The sequence below is a fragment of the Drosophila novamexicana genome, unplaced genomic scaffold (assembly GCF_003285875.2).
Source record: "Drosophila novamexicana strain 15010-1031.04,08,12 unplaced genomic scaffold, DnovRS2.1 tig00000877-arrow-arrow-pilon, whole genome shotgun sequence".
Lineage (NCBI taxonomy): Eukaryota > Metazoa > Arthropoda > Insecta > Diptera > Drosophilidae > Drosophila > Drosophila novamexicana.
Window position 1 is genome coordinate 1340107 of NW_020824831.1, and position 14295 is coordinate 1354401.

General features: G+C 38.1%; 3 protein-coding genes across 7 annotated transcripts; all 3 read left to right on the forward strand.

Moving 5' to 3' along the window:
- The first annotated feature begins 334 nt into the window (after positions 1 to 334).
- On the forward strand, positions 335 to 8278 carry LOC115764914 (protein kinase C). 4 transcript variants are annotated; one of them, XM_030708215.1, is made up of 11 exons: positions 335 to 684; positions 2164 to 2494; positions 2567 to 2760; positions 3585 to 3642; positions 3712 to 3824; positions 3885 to 3958; positions 4585 to 4616; positions 6278 to 6348; positions 6411 to 7620; positions 7680 to 7819; positions 7878 to 8278. In XM_030708215.1, the coding sequence occupies exons 2-11, from the start codon at positions 2341 to 2343 to the stop codon at positions 8037 to 8039; spliced, it is 2208 nt and encodes a 735-aa protein (XP_030564075.1). In that variant the 5' UTR covers positions 335 to 684; positions 2164 to 2340; the 3' UTR covers positions 8040 to 8278. The 4 variants fall into 4 exon arrangements, with proteins under 4 accessions (XP_030564075.1, XP_030564072.1, XP_030564073.1 ...); XM_030708212.1 differs by lacking the exons at positions 335 to 684; positions 2164 to 2494; positions 2567 to 2760; positions 4585 to 4616 and adding an exon at positions 3390 to 3532 and having other exon boundaries at positions 3585 to 3660; XM_030708213.1 differs by lacking the exons at positions 335 to 684; positions 2164 to 2494; positions 2567 to 2760; positions 4585 to 4616 and adding an exon at positions 3390 to 3532 and having other exon boundaries at positions 3585 to 3660; positions 6414 to 7620.
- Positions 8279 to 11638: 3360 nt separating this feature from the next.
- On the forward strand, positions 11639 to 12908 carry LOC115764962 (probable dimethyladenosine transferase). Of its 2 annotated transcripts, XM_030708287.1 has the most exons (4): positions 11639 to 11755; positions 11812 to 12524; positions 12587 to 12753; positions 12832 to 12908. In XM_030708287.1, exons 1-3 carry the CDS (start codon positions 11698 to 11700, stop codon positions 12734 to 12736), a joined length of 921 nt encoding a protein of 306 aa, XP_030564147.1. In that variant the 5' UTR covers positions 11639 to 11697; the 3' UTR covers positions 12737 to 12753; positions 12832 to 12908. The 2 variants fall into 2 exon arrangements, with proteins under 2 accessions (XP_030564147.1, XP_030564146.1); XM_030708286.1 differs by lacking the exon at positions 12832 to 12908 and having other exon boundaries at positions 12587 to 12755.
- Positions 12909 to 13051: 143 nt separating this feature from the next.
- LOC115764961 (venom protease-like) lies at positions 13052 to 14177 on the forward strand. The gene is made up of 3 exons (XM_030708285.1): positions 13052 to 13154; positions 13211 to 13481; positions 13543 to 14177. Exons 1-3 carry the CDS (start codon positions 13061 to 13063, stop codon positions 14129 to 14131), a joined length of 954 nt encoding a protein of 317 aa, XP_030564145.1. The 5' UTR covers positions 13052 to 13060; the 3' UTR covers positions 14132 to 14177.
- Positions 14178 to 14295: the final 118 nt, after the last annotated feature.

The following is a 14295-nucleotide window of genomic DNA, read 5'->3' on the forward strand; positions in this document are numbered from 1 at the left end:
CTAGAAATCAAATAGAGTTGCCCCAAGCTTCGCAATCAGCTGTGTGGCCAGTGTGACAGCTAACAACAAATTTATGGGCAATAAAATACTAAATAATTTGCATTCAATTATTTTCAAAATATTTATTAGTTTTTATACGCTAGTGCTAAATAATGCCTCTTAGATCAATTTTTTCTAACTTCATAATTCGCTAGTATTTTTCGGAGACTAAATCCTGTATTTATTTTTTAAATTGGTATTTCTGGTGATTGAAATTGCAGCCACACTGATCTATGTAATCGTCAAAGGCGAAGGCGAGCGAGAGACGATAAATAATTTTTATTTTTGATTTAATTAACCGTGCTCGAAATGAAATTCTATTGTCGAAAAATGCTGGAAAGTGTGTTTGTTTAAGAATATAGTGTAAACACATTGCCATTGTAAAACATAAAGGCGAAAATTCCTTGAAATAATTTCCAATTGGAATTGGAATTGGACACAGGGTGTCTGTTTGCGTATGTGTGTGTGCGCGCTTGTGCTTGTGTATGTGCCATCCTTAATTTTTTCGCACAAATGTATGTACATATGTATGTAGCTGAACATTTTCTCTAATATACCAACAATCGAGAGCGCACACATAGCAAGGCGAAGAGAGCAGCACGGCGCACAGCCACAGCCACAGCCACGGTACCCTTGCGAGAAAAGGTAAGTAATTGAGGTGTATTGTAATGTAATGTCCACCGATTCCCCGAAGGTCTGGTCTGCGCGCCACCGCGCTCTTCCAATTACATGTATGCTTCTTTTTACACAGCTGTTTCCTTATAAACCCGACAGAATAGACTGATCCCAAAAATAATAATAAATATACCTTAAAATGTTTGCTAATTTCAAATATTCAGAAATATGTGGCATAAAAGAAGCAACTAATTGTTGATGAATATTCCTCTTTTGCTCATTTAATAACGTAAGCCATGGAGATATGCGAAATGCTAAAATATGTTAATGAAAATACGCTTTTCCAACCAGTGTGCACTGTCATATTTGGGTCATTCAAGTACTGCGCCTGTCTGTTTGGTTTTTTTTCTGTTGGTTTTCTGTTGCTCTGCTCTTTAACGAAGCTGCGCGCTCTCTCTCTCTCTCTCTCTAGTACCCATAAGTTTTCAAGTGGTATTTTTGTTGATTTAACGGCAATTGTAAAATAACGCACTAACGCAATTGTCGTTTTGTCAAATTTACTTGTGCAATTTGCATTTTTTCTATTGCTGTTTAGACTCGCTCGTGTGTGTTACTAGTGCTGGAACATAAGCGTCTGCCTGTGTGTGTGTGTGTTTGCATGAGAATTTCTCGTGTTCCTATAAACTATAGAGAGAAAGAGGAAGAGAGAGAGAGAGAAAGCGAGCGAGCGAGCGAGAGCGAGAGCGCGCGCTCGTGTGTACGATGGGCTGACTAGCAATCACAATACTGCTTGTGGGTGTGTGTGTGGAGGTTGCTTGTGCTGATTGTGGGTGTCGAGGTGTGGGGCTGGTGCAGAGGTATTAGGATTGCTTGTTATTCTTTCTTTGTTGTTTTATTTGTGAAAAATATCTGCTACTGCTGCTATGTATGCACTGACCGAGTGCTTGTCTGTTTCTCTGTGTGTGTGTGTGTGTGTGTGTGTGTGTGTGTATGTTTATGAGTTGAAGGTAGTAAATACATAAAAATAAAAAAAGGAAAAAAAAAATAATTGTGCAGTATGAGAATATGTAAAAGCAAATCAAATCTAAGCGACAACAACAACTTTGTTAAGGGCAACTTTAGTCAAGCTTTATCTTAGTCCATGTATCTACGAGCATACACGAGCACTTATTAATACACATGCACATAAATACATGTTTGTGATTATCTCTTGTGCGTTTCATAATTCGGTGAGCGAGTAAATTCCAAAGCTGACTAACTCAAATTTCAATGCTGAACGGAAGTGCAACGTTTAAGAATCTGCGCGTTGTTCTTGTTCTTGTTGCTGTTGTTATGCTCCCATTTTCCATCAATGTCAATTCGAGAGCGACCTTGAAATTCACTTGAGCACATACTATATACATATAAATCCAATTGCAGAGTGCCATTGAGCTAGATTACCAATATTGGAGTGCCTGCAGATAATTGGCAACTAATCCTAATTATTATTATCTTGACTTTTTTGCTTAGTACAACTTCAACCACCTTTCGATTGGCAAACACTCACTGAGCGACAACGTTTTGCTACCACCGCAGCCGCATTGACGCGGCGCTGCCAATTCCTGCCAACATATAGATCGACACAATAACAGGAGCAACACACATTAACACAAAGGAGTTGCAAGCGCAGCTGAAGCCATCAGCGACATGTTTACGGGTAAACTGCAGATCAAGGTGTGCGAGGCGAGCGGCCTGCGTCCAACAGATTTTCAAAAGCGCCACAATTTAACATTTGGCAAATTGGCCGATGAGCAGCTGATCGATCCCTACGTGTCCATAGATGTCGACGAGAGTCATTTTGGTGAGTTTTTTTTTTGGAATCGCAACCATTTGATAACACTCATTGATTCATTCAATACATATAACCTAATAGATCGCTCGACAACACGACCAAAGACATTCGATCCAGTATGGAACGAGCAGTTCGTTCACGACGTGACCAATGCGCGCAACATCAACTTGACTGTTTTTCATGATGCAGCCCTGCCTCCGGATGACTTCGTCGCCAATTGCATTATACCATTCGAGGATCTGATGCAGAGCGAGTCGGGAGTGCCAGATCTTTGGGTGAGTAAATATTTCATCAATAATACATTTCTTGTTCCAAAATTTAAACAAGAAAATTGGGATTTTATCCAAAAGAATGCCAAATTTTTGGTTTAACCCAAAGTAATTTAGTTCAGTTTACTTGGATTTTCGAAGTTTAAATACCCTTATAAAATTAAAGTAATGTACGAATTATTCTGCTGATTTAAGCCACACAGAGTCTTCATTTTATATCTTGAGGATTTCTGCGATATATTTCATGATTCGCTTTCAAAAATATGAAAAGGTATCTTTGGCACGCTTTCCATACGCACACACTCCGTTTTCGATTGATTCTTCCTATTGAGCTATACGATATAGTCGTCCGATGTTGATCAAATTATGCTCGTATATATGGACATGATATAACTCGTACATACCAAGCTTGGTGAAGTTATCTTGAAAAACAAGATTTTGTTCGTATATATGTGTAAAGTGCTTAGATTATTATTATGGATGGATCGGGTTGTATTTGGTGACAAGATTATGATACTCACTGCAAGGGAAACAACTGGAATCCCCTCTTTTATTAAAATAGGCAAATATGTGTAGGTTTATTTAACATAGTCATATTTGTCAAGTACAGAGCAACAAAACTTGTTTTGTTTTTTAGATTAAGTCAATTTTATTAATTATTTATTTTTTCATGATTAGTTTTTTGTAAATACGAAAAGGCTCAGTTAACTAATCGGTTGACTTTTTAACGCTTTTAATTCGTTTGTAAATTATCTGTTATTAAATTTTACTGTCTCGGGTAAAATCTCTATTATACTGTCTTGTATTGATAATAATCCTCATTATTGCAGATTAACCTAGAACCACAGGGTAAAATCCACGTAATTATCGAGCTGAAGAACCGCAATGGTAGGCATGAGCATTATGGTTAGTTATTGTCAATTTCTGGAGGGCACTATAACCTGCTCAAATTTACAGATCAAGCTAAAGCGGATGCCGAAGTGGAGCAGACTGTTGCCGTTAACAAGGAGTTCAAAGAACGCGCCGGGTTCAATCGACGCCGTGGCGCTATGCGCCGTCGTGTGCATCAGGTACGCTGTCTACAGTAGTCACTCTCGTGAACTGATCAATAATTGATTTTCTTATCACAGGTTAACGGGCACAAGTTTATGGCCACGTTTTTGCGCCAGCCGACCTTCTGTTCACATTGTCGCGAGTTTATTTGGTAAGTTAACGAAATATCGCATTTTATTTCACATATATGAATGCTCTGAGCGTACTCACAGCCAGGGTGTCCATCTACAGTAACATTTTTGAGTTGTAATTACAGTGATTAATATATATACACATATATATATATATATATATGTATGTATATATTTATTTATATGTAATAATAGTTTTTGGGGTTTTATATGATTTACAAAACACACATCAAAGCATTGCCATTACTCTAATGTTTTATTGTTTTATTTTATTTCTAACTACTTATTATTTATATTTAACGTAATCATAAATAGAAAACTCTTTGGGCTCCACTACGTATTTTAGCTCTCTTAACCATAAGTTTTTATTTTTATTAATATTTCTCTTGATTAACTATTTTCACATAACCGGGGTTATTTGAGGGTTTATTTTTGGCGTATGCAGCTGCAATTCGTTCACTGGGCTGGTCTCTCATGCTATATACATATGCTTGACTTTCATCTTTTGGTTCCGAACTGCGGGCTTATTTTCTTATTATTATTTTTGTTTTTCGCATACATTCATGCCTTCACAACAAAACACTCATCATTCAGTTATAAAAGAAATATATATGCAATAGCCACGGAATTTCTTGCCTTTTTGCAGGGGAATTGGTAAACAAGGCTATCAATGTCAAGGTATGTGTTTTGCTTAAAATTAAAAAGGAATTTCTTACCAGAGACCTAAAAGTCTCTGCAAAGAGCATTAAAAAATTTAAAAAATAAAAGCTATCCATCACTTGCATTTGCTCGTTTCATTCGTTCGTTGTTGTTTGTTGATGTTGTTCAGTTTCGGTCCAAGAATCAAAGCATTTGCCTTTGTTCATATTAATAATAGCTGCATTTTCTCAATATCAATATCTACTATAATAATGAAAGACATATTTTCAATTTGCGCCGTCGTTGCTGTTGTCGCTTCTCTATGCATTGTCCATGCATCAAAAGTAATGCGTTGACCATTTTTATTTATGTTTTAATTTAAGCACACACATCTTTAAGTCTGTTTTACACTGTCTTGCCACCAAACAATTCGCTATATGTTAAGGTTTATCGACAGATTTCAAAACATACTAAACGTTAACTTAAGATTTGTCTTGAAAGCTTAGTATTATTTGCGGCAGAACGATTCTGCTCAAAAGTGAAATTTCCTAAGCTTTAAATAAGTACGTATAAGTTAGGATAACATAAGCGTCTACTATTAGCTCATTTACTTGTCTACAAATATTTTTGTATTATATGTAATGCTAATTGAAGTTCATGTCGAATCGTGGCATAAATTTGTTTTACCTTTGTCAGTGTCTCGAAAAATTCTTAAATTAATTTATATGTGTGTTAACTACGGATATACTAGAAAATGTTTTGCCTATATTTATTTATTGAAGTTAACTTAACAATGTATAAGACTGACCCAAAGAATCAGACGACTTTGCTCTTTTAAAGGATTAGCTCAAGTAGTTCATGGCAAAATTGTGCCTGAATTGTATTTTAAAATTATTTTCCTACGCAACTTTGTGCTTGTGCGTTTAAGTTCAGCGTGCTCCTCGCCTGCTCCTCGCCTGCTCCTCTGCATACATGCCAATAATAATAATATATATGTGCATAATAGTATATGTATATATAAAGATTCTAATTCTCCGATGAGTTTCTAAATATATTTTACAAAGGATTACTTTTATTTTTGATTAGAATTCTACAATGCAAATGCTCTTTTGTACATTGTACATAAAATGAACCAAATATTAAATAGATGTTACCGAATTTAGTTTATTTCATTACATATTTGAAAACAACAAAATTCTGATAGGCTTTGTGGAAGTGTCTGTTCCGGAAGTTTTTATTGTTTACTGATGCTTAAGCACTCCGAGGCAATTAAATATTATTATTAATTTTGACAATTTGCACGCCACAAGCAACATCTGCACAGTTATACACATGTGAATAAACAGTTCTTTTGCTGTCCATTAAATTAAGGAAACTAATTTGCATTTGAAATATGACTCAAAATATAAACCAACATACATATACCCTTACACGCATATAGTTTGTTGTTTTGTGACAAAGTTAATCGAATATGCTAATTTACTCAGTGTGTCTAACCTCTGAATGTGTAAATCAAATTAATTATTTTAAAAGTAGATTTGTAAATATTGCATAGTGTACTGCACTGCTATGACTTGAATTATCCTGCACTTCACCTCAAATGCTGAGGATGATGAGTCGTGCAGCTTGCAAGTTCATGAATAAAATCATTAATTAACTGTCAGATTAATGAGATTATATTTTGGTCTAATCATTTATAGTTTGCACCTTAGTTGTACATAAAAAATGCCATCTGTCTGTGGTCTCCAAATGCCCTGGCATGCGCGAAGAGGTAAGTACAGAAATGGCTACATTAAAATAAACTCAATGTTTAATGTCATTTATTTACATTAGCAGCAAGCCAAAGTGGAAGTGGTGCCGGCCGGGCAACGGTTCAATGTGAATGTGCCACATCGGTTTGTGGTGCACAGTTACAAGCGTTTCACATTCTGCGATCACTGCGGTTCGTTGCTCTATGGACTCATTAAGCAGGGCCTACAGTGCGAGACATGTTACATGAACGTCCACAAGCGGTGCCAAAAGAATGTGGCCAACACGTGCGGCATCAATACCAAGCAAATGGCCGAGATACTCAGCTCCCTGGGCATTTCACCGGACAAGCAGGGCCAGCAGCCGCGCCGCTCCAAATACTTGAGTCAACCGGGTGGCGAAGACAATTATGGCGCTTCGCTGGGCTGCGAGGGGGGCGATAATATGCCAGGCGCCTCATTTCGCAGTGGCACCATGTCGGCCGACAGCTTGGCCACCTCAACGACTACGCTGACTAGCGGCTACAACAGCAGCAGCTGCATGAGCTTAGCTGTGGGCGGAGGAGATTCTCGTCCAGGCAAGTGCTCGCTGCTGGACTTTAACTTTATCAAGGTGCTGGGCAAGGGCTCCTTTGGCAAGGTGATGCTGGCCGAGAAGAAGGGCACCGATGAGATCTATGCTATTAAGGTGTTGAAGAAGGATGCCATTATACAGGACGACGATGTTGACTGCACAATGACCGAAAAACGCATCCTGGCTCTAGCCGCCAATCATCCGTTCCTTACGGCGCTGCATTCGTGTTTTCAGACTCCGGACCGTTTGTTCTTCGTCATGGAATATGTAAATGGTGGCGATCTGATGTTTCAAATACAGAAGGCGCGTCGCTTTGAGGCCGCCCGTGCCGCTTTCTATGCCGCCGAGGTGACGCTTGCCCTGCAATTTTTACACACTCATGGCGTTATCTATCGCGATCTGAAGCTGGACAACATTCTGCTTGACCAGGAGGGGCACTGTAAGCTAGCTGACTTTGGCATGTGTAAGGAGGGCATAATGAACGGCATGCTGACAACGACCTTCTGTGGCACACCCGACTACATAGCCCCCGAAATTCTCAAGGAACAGGAGTACGGCGCATCCGTTGACTGGTGGGCGTTGGGCGTACTCATGTACGAAATGATGGCTGGCCAGCCGCCGTTTGAGGCTGATAATGAAGATGAGCTTTTTGACTCCATTATGCATGATGATGTGCTCTACCCTGTATGGTTGTCCCGCGAAGCCGTGTCCATATTAAAAGGTTAACTATGATCTCTCATATAATCACATCTGTTAATATATAACCAATTCTAATTCTAGGTTTTCTCACCAAGAATCCAGAACAGCGTTTAGGCTGCACAGGCGATGAGAATGAAATCCGCAAGCATGCATTCTTTAATAAACTCGACTGGAAGGAACTGGAGAAGCGAAACATAAAGCCACCATTCCGACCTAAAATGGTACATATTAGGTAAAAATTAATGAAAATCTTATTCATCACGTTGTTTTTATTTATAGAAAAACCCACGTGATGCCAACAATTTCGATGCCGAATTCACCAAAGAGGAGCCGGTGCTAACACCAATTGGTAATGATGTCATACGTTGCATCAATCAGGATGAGTTCGCCGGCTTCTCATTTGTCAATCCCAAGTTCGGGCCAGAGCGCAAGGTGTTTTAAAGCGATGACCGTTGGATTATTGGATTGGATATGCGCTTAGTTTTGGCGGGAAATAAACCAGCAAACTGGATCATTCGAAAGAAGAAGCACAGGGCAATTCGTTGCCAGGTTTTTAATTAGATGTAGCCCAATGCTAATCTCTTAGCCTATTCCTAGCCCTAGCTTATCTCCCTAGCACATGAACCTAAAATTTGCTTCCGTTGAACACTTTATAAACGCTTTATTGTTGTCTGTTTCCAGTTGTCGTCTTTTTTATAAGTTATCTGTTTATTTGTTTTAAGTTGTCTGTTGGAAATTACAAAGCGTAGCTCTATAAAGGAATCTGAACTAAAACTGCAAATGCAAATGCAAAAAGAAAAGCTGAGAATCGCAAGTTATATATAGATAGAAACGATAATATCTACTGTAACTATTACACATACGCGTTGGGGATCCTACAGTCGTCAACTACGACCAGTGCCAATAAACAACTAACTCTAAATTGTATTCATACACACATAACGCACACACACACACACACACGCAACGCACACAGAGACACGCAGGCAAAGTATTTTAAAGATTTTTTTATGTTATTTATCGCACTGTCCATCTTTTTCAAATCCTTTGCTGTTGCTCGTGTTAATGCTCAAATCCTCTCAAAGCAAGGTGCTAGTTTTGCAGCTTATCAAATAGTATCCTCCCCTCCACCAAAAAGAAAAGAACTATTGCCAAAAATATGCCCTGATCTAGTCAATGTTGCAAATGCAGCGCCATGCTTTTTGTTATTAGTTTTTTATTTATTAATGTGCCGGAATCGCACCCAAATGCAGATATCTCGCAACAGCGCTATCCTTAGCGAGGCACTTGCTCCTATGCGAATCTCAAGAGAATGTCACAACAGCCAATACAACAAGCCGTCTGTATACACAAGAAAATACGATAAAAACATTTAAAGAACTTTATGCGTATTCGAAATCTTGCACAATTTCCTTCTCAAGTATTAAAGCGATATTATTTTAAAATTAACTTATTGTTATACATATAAATATAATATTATAACATGAACAAATTAAAAGGAAAAACAATTAAGCCAAAATTAAACAAACACGTTATAACATACACTCACACACACAAAAACCGAGCTAAACAAATGCAGAAAATTAAACAATAAAACTATTTAAATGAAACTAAGCTTAGTCGTAAAATGAGAACAAACTTTAAAGTAAAACCAAAACATTTCTAAAGTCATATATATTTTATGGAACACAAACTACAAATACAAAACAAAATGTGTTTAGCCTATAAGTTGGAGAAAATATAAAACTTGAGTAAAGTATGAATATATATGTATATATACGTATATATGCACATATATGTATATACATACATATATATAATTAACAATACATTACTACAAATAATTAAATACATATATATACATGTATATATGTGCATAGAATTAATCTAGTATATGTGAAATATACAGTTAAAACTGTAAAACAAAAACCAGGCAACAAAACAGAACAAATTATATTATATAAATATATATCAAGAACAGAGATAATGTATGTCATAATACCAATATTAAATAATAAATATATATGTGTTGATTTTAAAACCAAAGACTCGAAACACAAATACAATTTGCAAACATGAAAAAAATATACCAACAAAAAAGCCAACAAATAGAAACCATTTTAACTGCAGCGGAACTTCGCAATGGGCTCAGTTATAAATATGGCATCGAAATTTGTTAGTTTCATTTGTGTATCAATCGATGTTGAATGTTTTTTGTAAACCTTGCTTTTATTTTTGTTGATTTGAGAGCAAGTAAAATATTGTATTTTGAAAGTGAACCTCACTATTCTTGTGCTGCATTTACAGTAGCGCAAATTGTTTGCCGAGTACTAAGTTTGATAAATTTGTATGCAACAAATGGCAGTATATAGCAAAGAATACTAATTATAAGCAACATTGTTAACTAAAAACAAAAAATATACAAAAACAAGATAAAACTTTGTATGTAATGATAACAAACCCAAATGTGTAATAATAATATGAAATAGTAAGCAGAGCGCAAGCGCTAGTTACCCATTTAAATGTTAACCTCAAGTATTCTCAAAACAGCATTTTACTAAAACAAAATGAAGACAGGACAAATGTTAAACATATATACAAAATTATATAGATGCAACAAAAGAGTTCGACATTGCAGTTGTAAAAACAACAGATTATCACAAATTTATATACGGATCCAGCCAGCCATACATACATTAGTTTATACCCATGAAACCGCCTCGCTCGAGGAACAAGCAAACAAAATACAAAAAAAAGAAACAAAACTGTTGGTTGTTACCGAACTGGAGGGGCAGCAGCTGAAGCGCATTGTGAAAAAGAAACAAAAAACAAAACCAAATGTAACGCGTAACCTGAATAAAAAATATTAATAAAAATCGAAAGAAAAAAACCAAAAAAAAACAAACAGAACAAGTTGAAAACGGGATGTTAGCTGTAAGCTCATTAAAACCAATTTTTGCAACAAATCGCCAACATGGCCCAGTGTAGAAAAAAGTTTAACTACAGTCTAAATTGTAACACCTTCTGTCTGGCTAACTATTGCATTTGAAAGAAGAAGAACCACTGAGTGCACCCACTGCTCATCCACAGCAGACCTATGCATATGAACTAGTAGATCTGCAGGCCCAAGCAATGGCTGAGTTGACTGTGAACATGTTCAACTTATTTGAAGCCTAGTTCAGCTTGAAAAGAAGCAAGCACAATTGACATGCCGTTATTTCTCAAAATTGCCAGCTTAACCGATTTTAATATTTTAAATGCTTTGTGCCGAGCATAATAAAGCTTTCTATATAATTTAGTAACCAATAAATTGTGACTAAAACAATTGGATTCGCTTGACCTAACATATACAAGCTGAAGCTCGAAACATTTTGTAATATCGATTTAGTTACTATATGCATAGCCACAGTCATATGCCACGCCTACAGATACACCTTTCCATGTACCTTCTGCAATTTAGATTCTATACACAGACATCATTTAATAAAATAACAAAAAGCAAAATTGCGAACCTTGAATCGTTAACTGATGTAAGACAAACAAAATCTGAAAATAGAAACTATTCACTGAAAGAATATTAAACAAAATGAAAAAGTATTTAGAAAACCAAGCCCGACAACAATTTATTGACAAAAAACAAAAGGATAAATAAGGTTTATAAATATGTTTAAAGTAAAAAATTAATAAGCTACAAAAAAAGGTCAAAGAGCCAACAGTTGATATGTTGTAAAAAAATGTACTAAGGGAAGACAGTGAGCAACTAAGTAAATGGTAACAAAATGTAAGACGATGTGAGGAATGATAACCAAAGAAAACTAAATTACTAAAATTGATTTATAATGTTAAGTAAAGGTTTAATGAGATCTAATTAATAAATAAAGATACAAATGTATTAAACGGCTTTTAATTCAATTCTTGTTTTTAAAAATAACGTGTACTTTAAAAGCGCGCCAACTGGCGATCTGGCAACGCCAGAAGTGCATGCAACTCTGAACCGCGCACATGGCACCCAAAAATCAGAGGCAAAGCAGACGAAGCAAAACAAATCGACGTTGCAGCCGCACTAACTGAATACATTCAGTTTATTTACACTTTGAACATGCCAAAAGTAAAAACAGAAAAGAAAAGTCGCATACACAATGAGGTGCAGAAGCAAGGTAAGTGTATATATGTTACAAATTCCCCTAACAAGTGCATAACCAATTGCTTACAGGCATTGTCTTCAACAAGGATTTTGGACAGCACATATTAAAGAATCCCTTGGTCATAACTACGATGCTGGAGAAAGCTGCACTGCGAGCCACAGATGTGGTGCTGGAAATCGGTCCCGGCACGGGCAACATGACTGTGCGCATGCTGGAGCGTGCGAAAAAGGTTATTGCCTGCGAAATTGACACACGTCTTGCCGCGGAGCTGCAGAAGCGTGTACAGGCGACACCTCTGCAGCCGAAACTACAGGTGCTAATCGGAGATTTTTTGAAGGCAGATCTGCCATTCTTCGATCTGTGCATAGCCAACGTACCTTACCAGATTAGTTCGCCATTAATCTTCAAATTGTTGCTTCATCGTCCGCTGTTTCGCTGCGCGGTACTGATGTTCCAGCGTGAATTTGCTCAACGTCTGGTGGCCAAGCCGGGCGACAAGCTCTACTGCCGTTTGAGCATCAATACACAGTTGTTGGCACGTGTGGACATGTTAATGAAGGTGGGAAAAAATAATTTCAAGCCGCCGCCCAAGGTGGAGTCGAGTGTGGTGCGTCTGGAGCCAAAGAATCCACCACCGCCCGTTAATTTTACCGAATGGGATGGCCTAACCCGCATCGCATTTTTGCGCAAAAACAAAACGCTAGCGGCAACCTTCAAAGTGAACTCTGTGATTGAAATGCTGGAGAAGAACTACAAATTGTATCGTTCGTTAAGGAATGAGGTGAGTCATGCTCAGATAATCATTTATGGTCTATTTTAATTGTTATTTCTTTTCATTTTTAGCAAGTTGAGGAGAACTTTAACATGCAGGAGAAGGTCATGAGCATACTGGAGGAACAGGGCGTAAGTGGCTCACGGGCCAGATCTATGGACATTGATGAGTTTATGCGCCTCTTGTTGGCTTTCAATTCGGCTGGCATACATTTCAACTGATGCGAAAGTGCTTTTAAGTATGGTTAATCGTAACATAACTTAAGACCTTGTTTAATAATTTTTATAAACTTTGTATGTGTGCATACATTAATAAGCTCACACATAAGATCTGATTGGGACCTTAGGCTCAATGCATGGTAAAGGCATTATGACTCGTAACACGACAGCTCCGAGAGCGCCCGAGAGAATTATGTAAATACTTTTGCTCGCCAGCGTATCATTCAGCGAGTTGATCAATTGTTTCGACTCGTATTGATCAGTCGCTCTCGAATCTTGTTTAAATAAAGTTCAAAGTGTCGCAAAACAACTGATGCTGATATTATAATGGCACTGATTAAAGCTGCTTGTGTGTTGCTTACTATTGTGGTGCAGGTGTCTTTTGCACTCGGCCAAGCTCCGGATCCAGCACTAAAGCAGTGTAAATATTGTCATCTGATATCTTTGTATAAACTAAGCAACACTTGATATCTGCAGTTTGCACGCAGTTGAAGCGCGACATCTTTGAAGAGCGCGTACCGTTCAGTTTCTTATTCGCAAATGCGCCTGTTCAATGGGAGACTATTGATTCCTGTCATGGCTCTCGGCCGCTAATAGTCGGCGGAACACCCGCCGAACCCAAGGAATTCCCTCACATGGCCCGTTTGGGCAATCGCGACAGTAGCAATAAAACCAACTGGCTTTGCGGCGGCACTTTGATAAGCAAGCGCTTGGTGCTTACCGCAGCCCATTGTCTCTACTCGACCAGGTGCGTAATGAAAACTGATTTATTGGCACAAATTTTCTTTAAATCTTTTCTTTTTTTGTAGGGGTGCAATCAATGTGGTGCGCTTGGGTGAATTGGACTTTGCCAGCGATAAGGATGATGCACAGCCCGAGGACTTTGGAGTGCAGAAGATAATCGAGCATCCGGGCTACAATTATACGATTCTCTATAATGATATCGCCCTGTTGCAACTAGATCGTGCTGTCAGTTTTAGCGTCTATAAGCATCCCGCTTGCCTGCCCTTCCATGATGGCCAAGACAGCGAGAATTTCATTGCCATTGGGTGGGGCCACCAGAGGTTTGCCGCCAGCAAAGAGTCCACAAAGCTGCTGAAAGTGCAGCTTAAGAACTTTGGCACCGAATGCCTCGCAACGACTAATTTAAATGAGCTGCCCAATGGATACAATGTGAGCACAATGCTCTGCATTGGTTCCCCTGAGAACAAGGACACCTGCAACGGCGACTCCGGCGGTCCGGTGTTGAACTATCATGACGAGTATCCGTGCATGTACCATGTCATGGGCGTCACTTCAGTGGGCATTGGCTGCGACACAGGCAATGTGCCCAGTATCTACACGCGCGTGCACTTTTACTTGGATTGGATCAAGCAGGAGATGGCAAACAGTAACTGAATTTGTATTCAATAAACTCTAACAATGCAGCACGGCATTATTTCAAGAATTATTGTGCAATCATTGGCTTAGCAAGAAATTGGCGATTTGTTTCGCGAGAGCTTGTTTTGCATATTCTATTCATATAAATCTATATATACGCTTTTACTGCGGGAAATCCCACA

Coding starts and splice junctions, on each gene's coding strand:
- LOC115764961 (XM_030708285.1), top strand. CDS start 13,061: ATGGCACTGATTAAAGCTGCTTGTGTGTTGCTTACTATTGTGGTGCAG. Junction 13,155..13,210: donor GGATCCAGCACTAAAGCAGT/GTAAATATTGTC, acceptor TGATATCTGCAG/TTTGCACGCAGTTGAAGCGC. Junction 13,482..13,542: donor CATTGTCTCTACTCGACCAG/GTGCGTAATGAA, acceptor CTTTTTTTGTAG/GGGTGCAATCAATGTGGTGC.
- LOC115764914 (XM_030708215.1), top strand. CDS start 2,341: ATGTTTACGGGTAAACTGCAGATCAAGGTGTGCGAGGCGAGCGGCCTG. Junction 2,495..2,566: donor TGTCGACGAGAGTCATTTTG/GTGAGTTTTTTT, acceptor ATAACCTAATAG/ATCGCTCGACAACACGACCA. Junction 6,349..6,410: donor GCCCTGGCATGCGCGAAGAG/GTAAGTACAGAA, acceptor TATTTACATTAG/CAGCAAGCCAAAGTGGAAGT.
- LOC115764962 (XM_030708287.1), top strand. CDS start 11,698: ATGCCAAAAGTAAAAACAGAAAAGAAAAGTCGCATACACAATGAGGTG. Junction 11,756..11,811: donor CAATGAGGTGCAGAAGCAAG/GTAAGTGTATAT, acceptor AATTGCTTACAG/GCATTGTCTTCAACAAGGAT. Junction 12,525..12,586: donor ATCGTTCGTTAAGGAATGAG/GTGAGTCATGCT, acceptor TTTCATTTTTAG/CAAGTTGAGGAGAACTTTAA.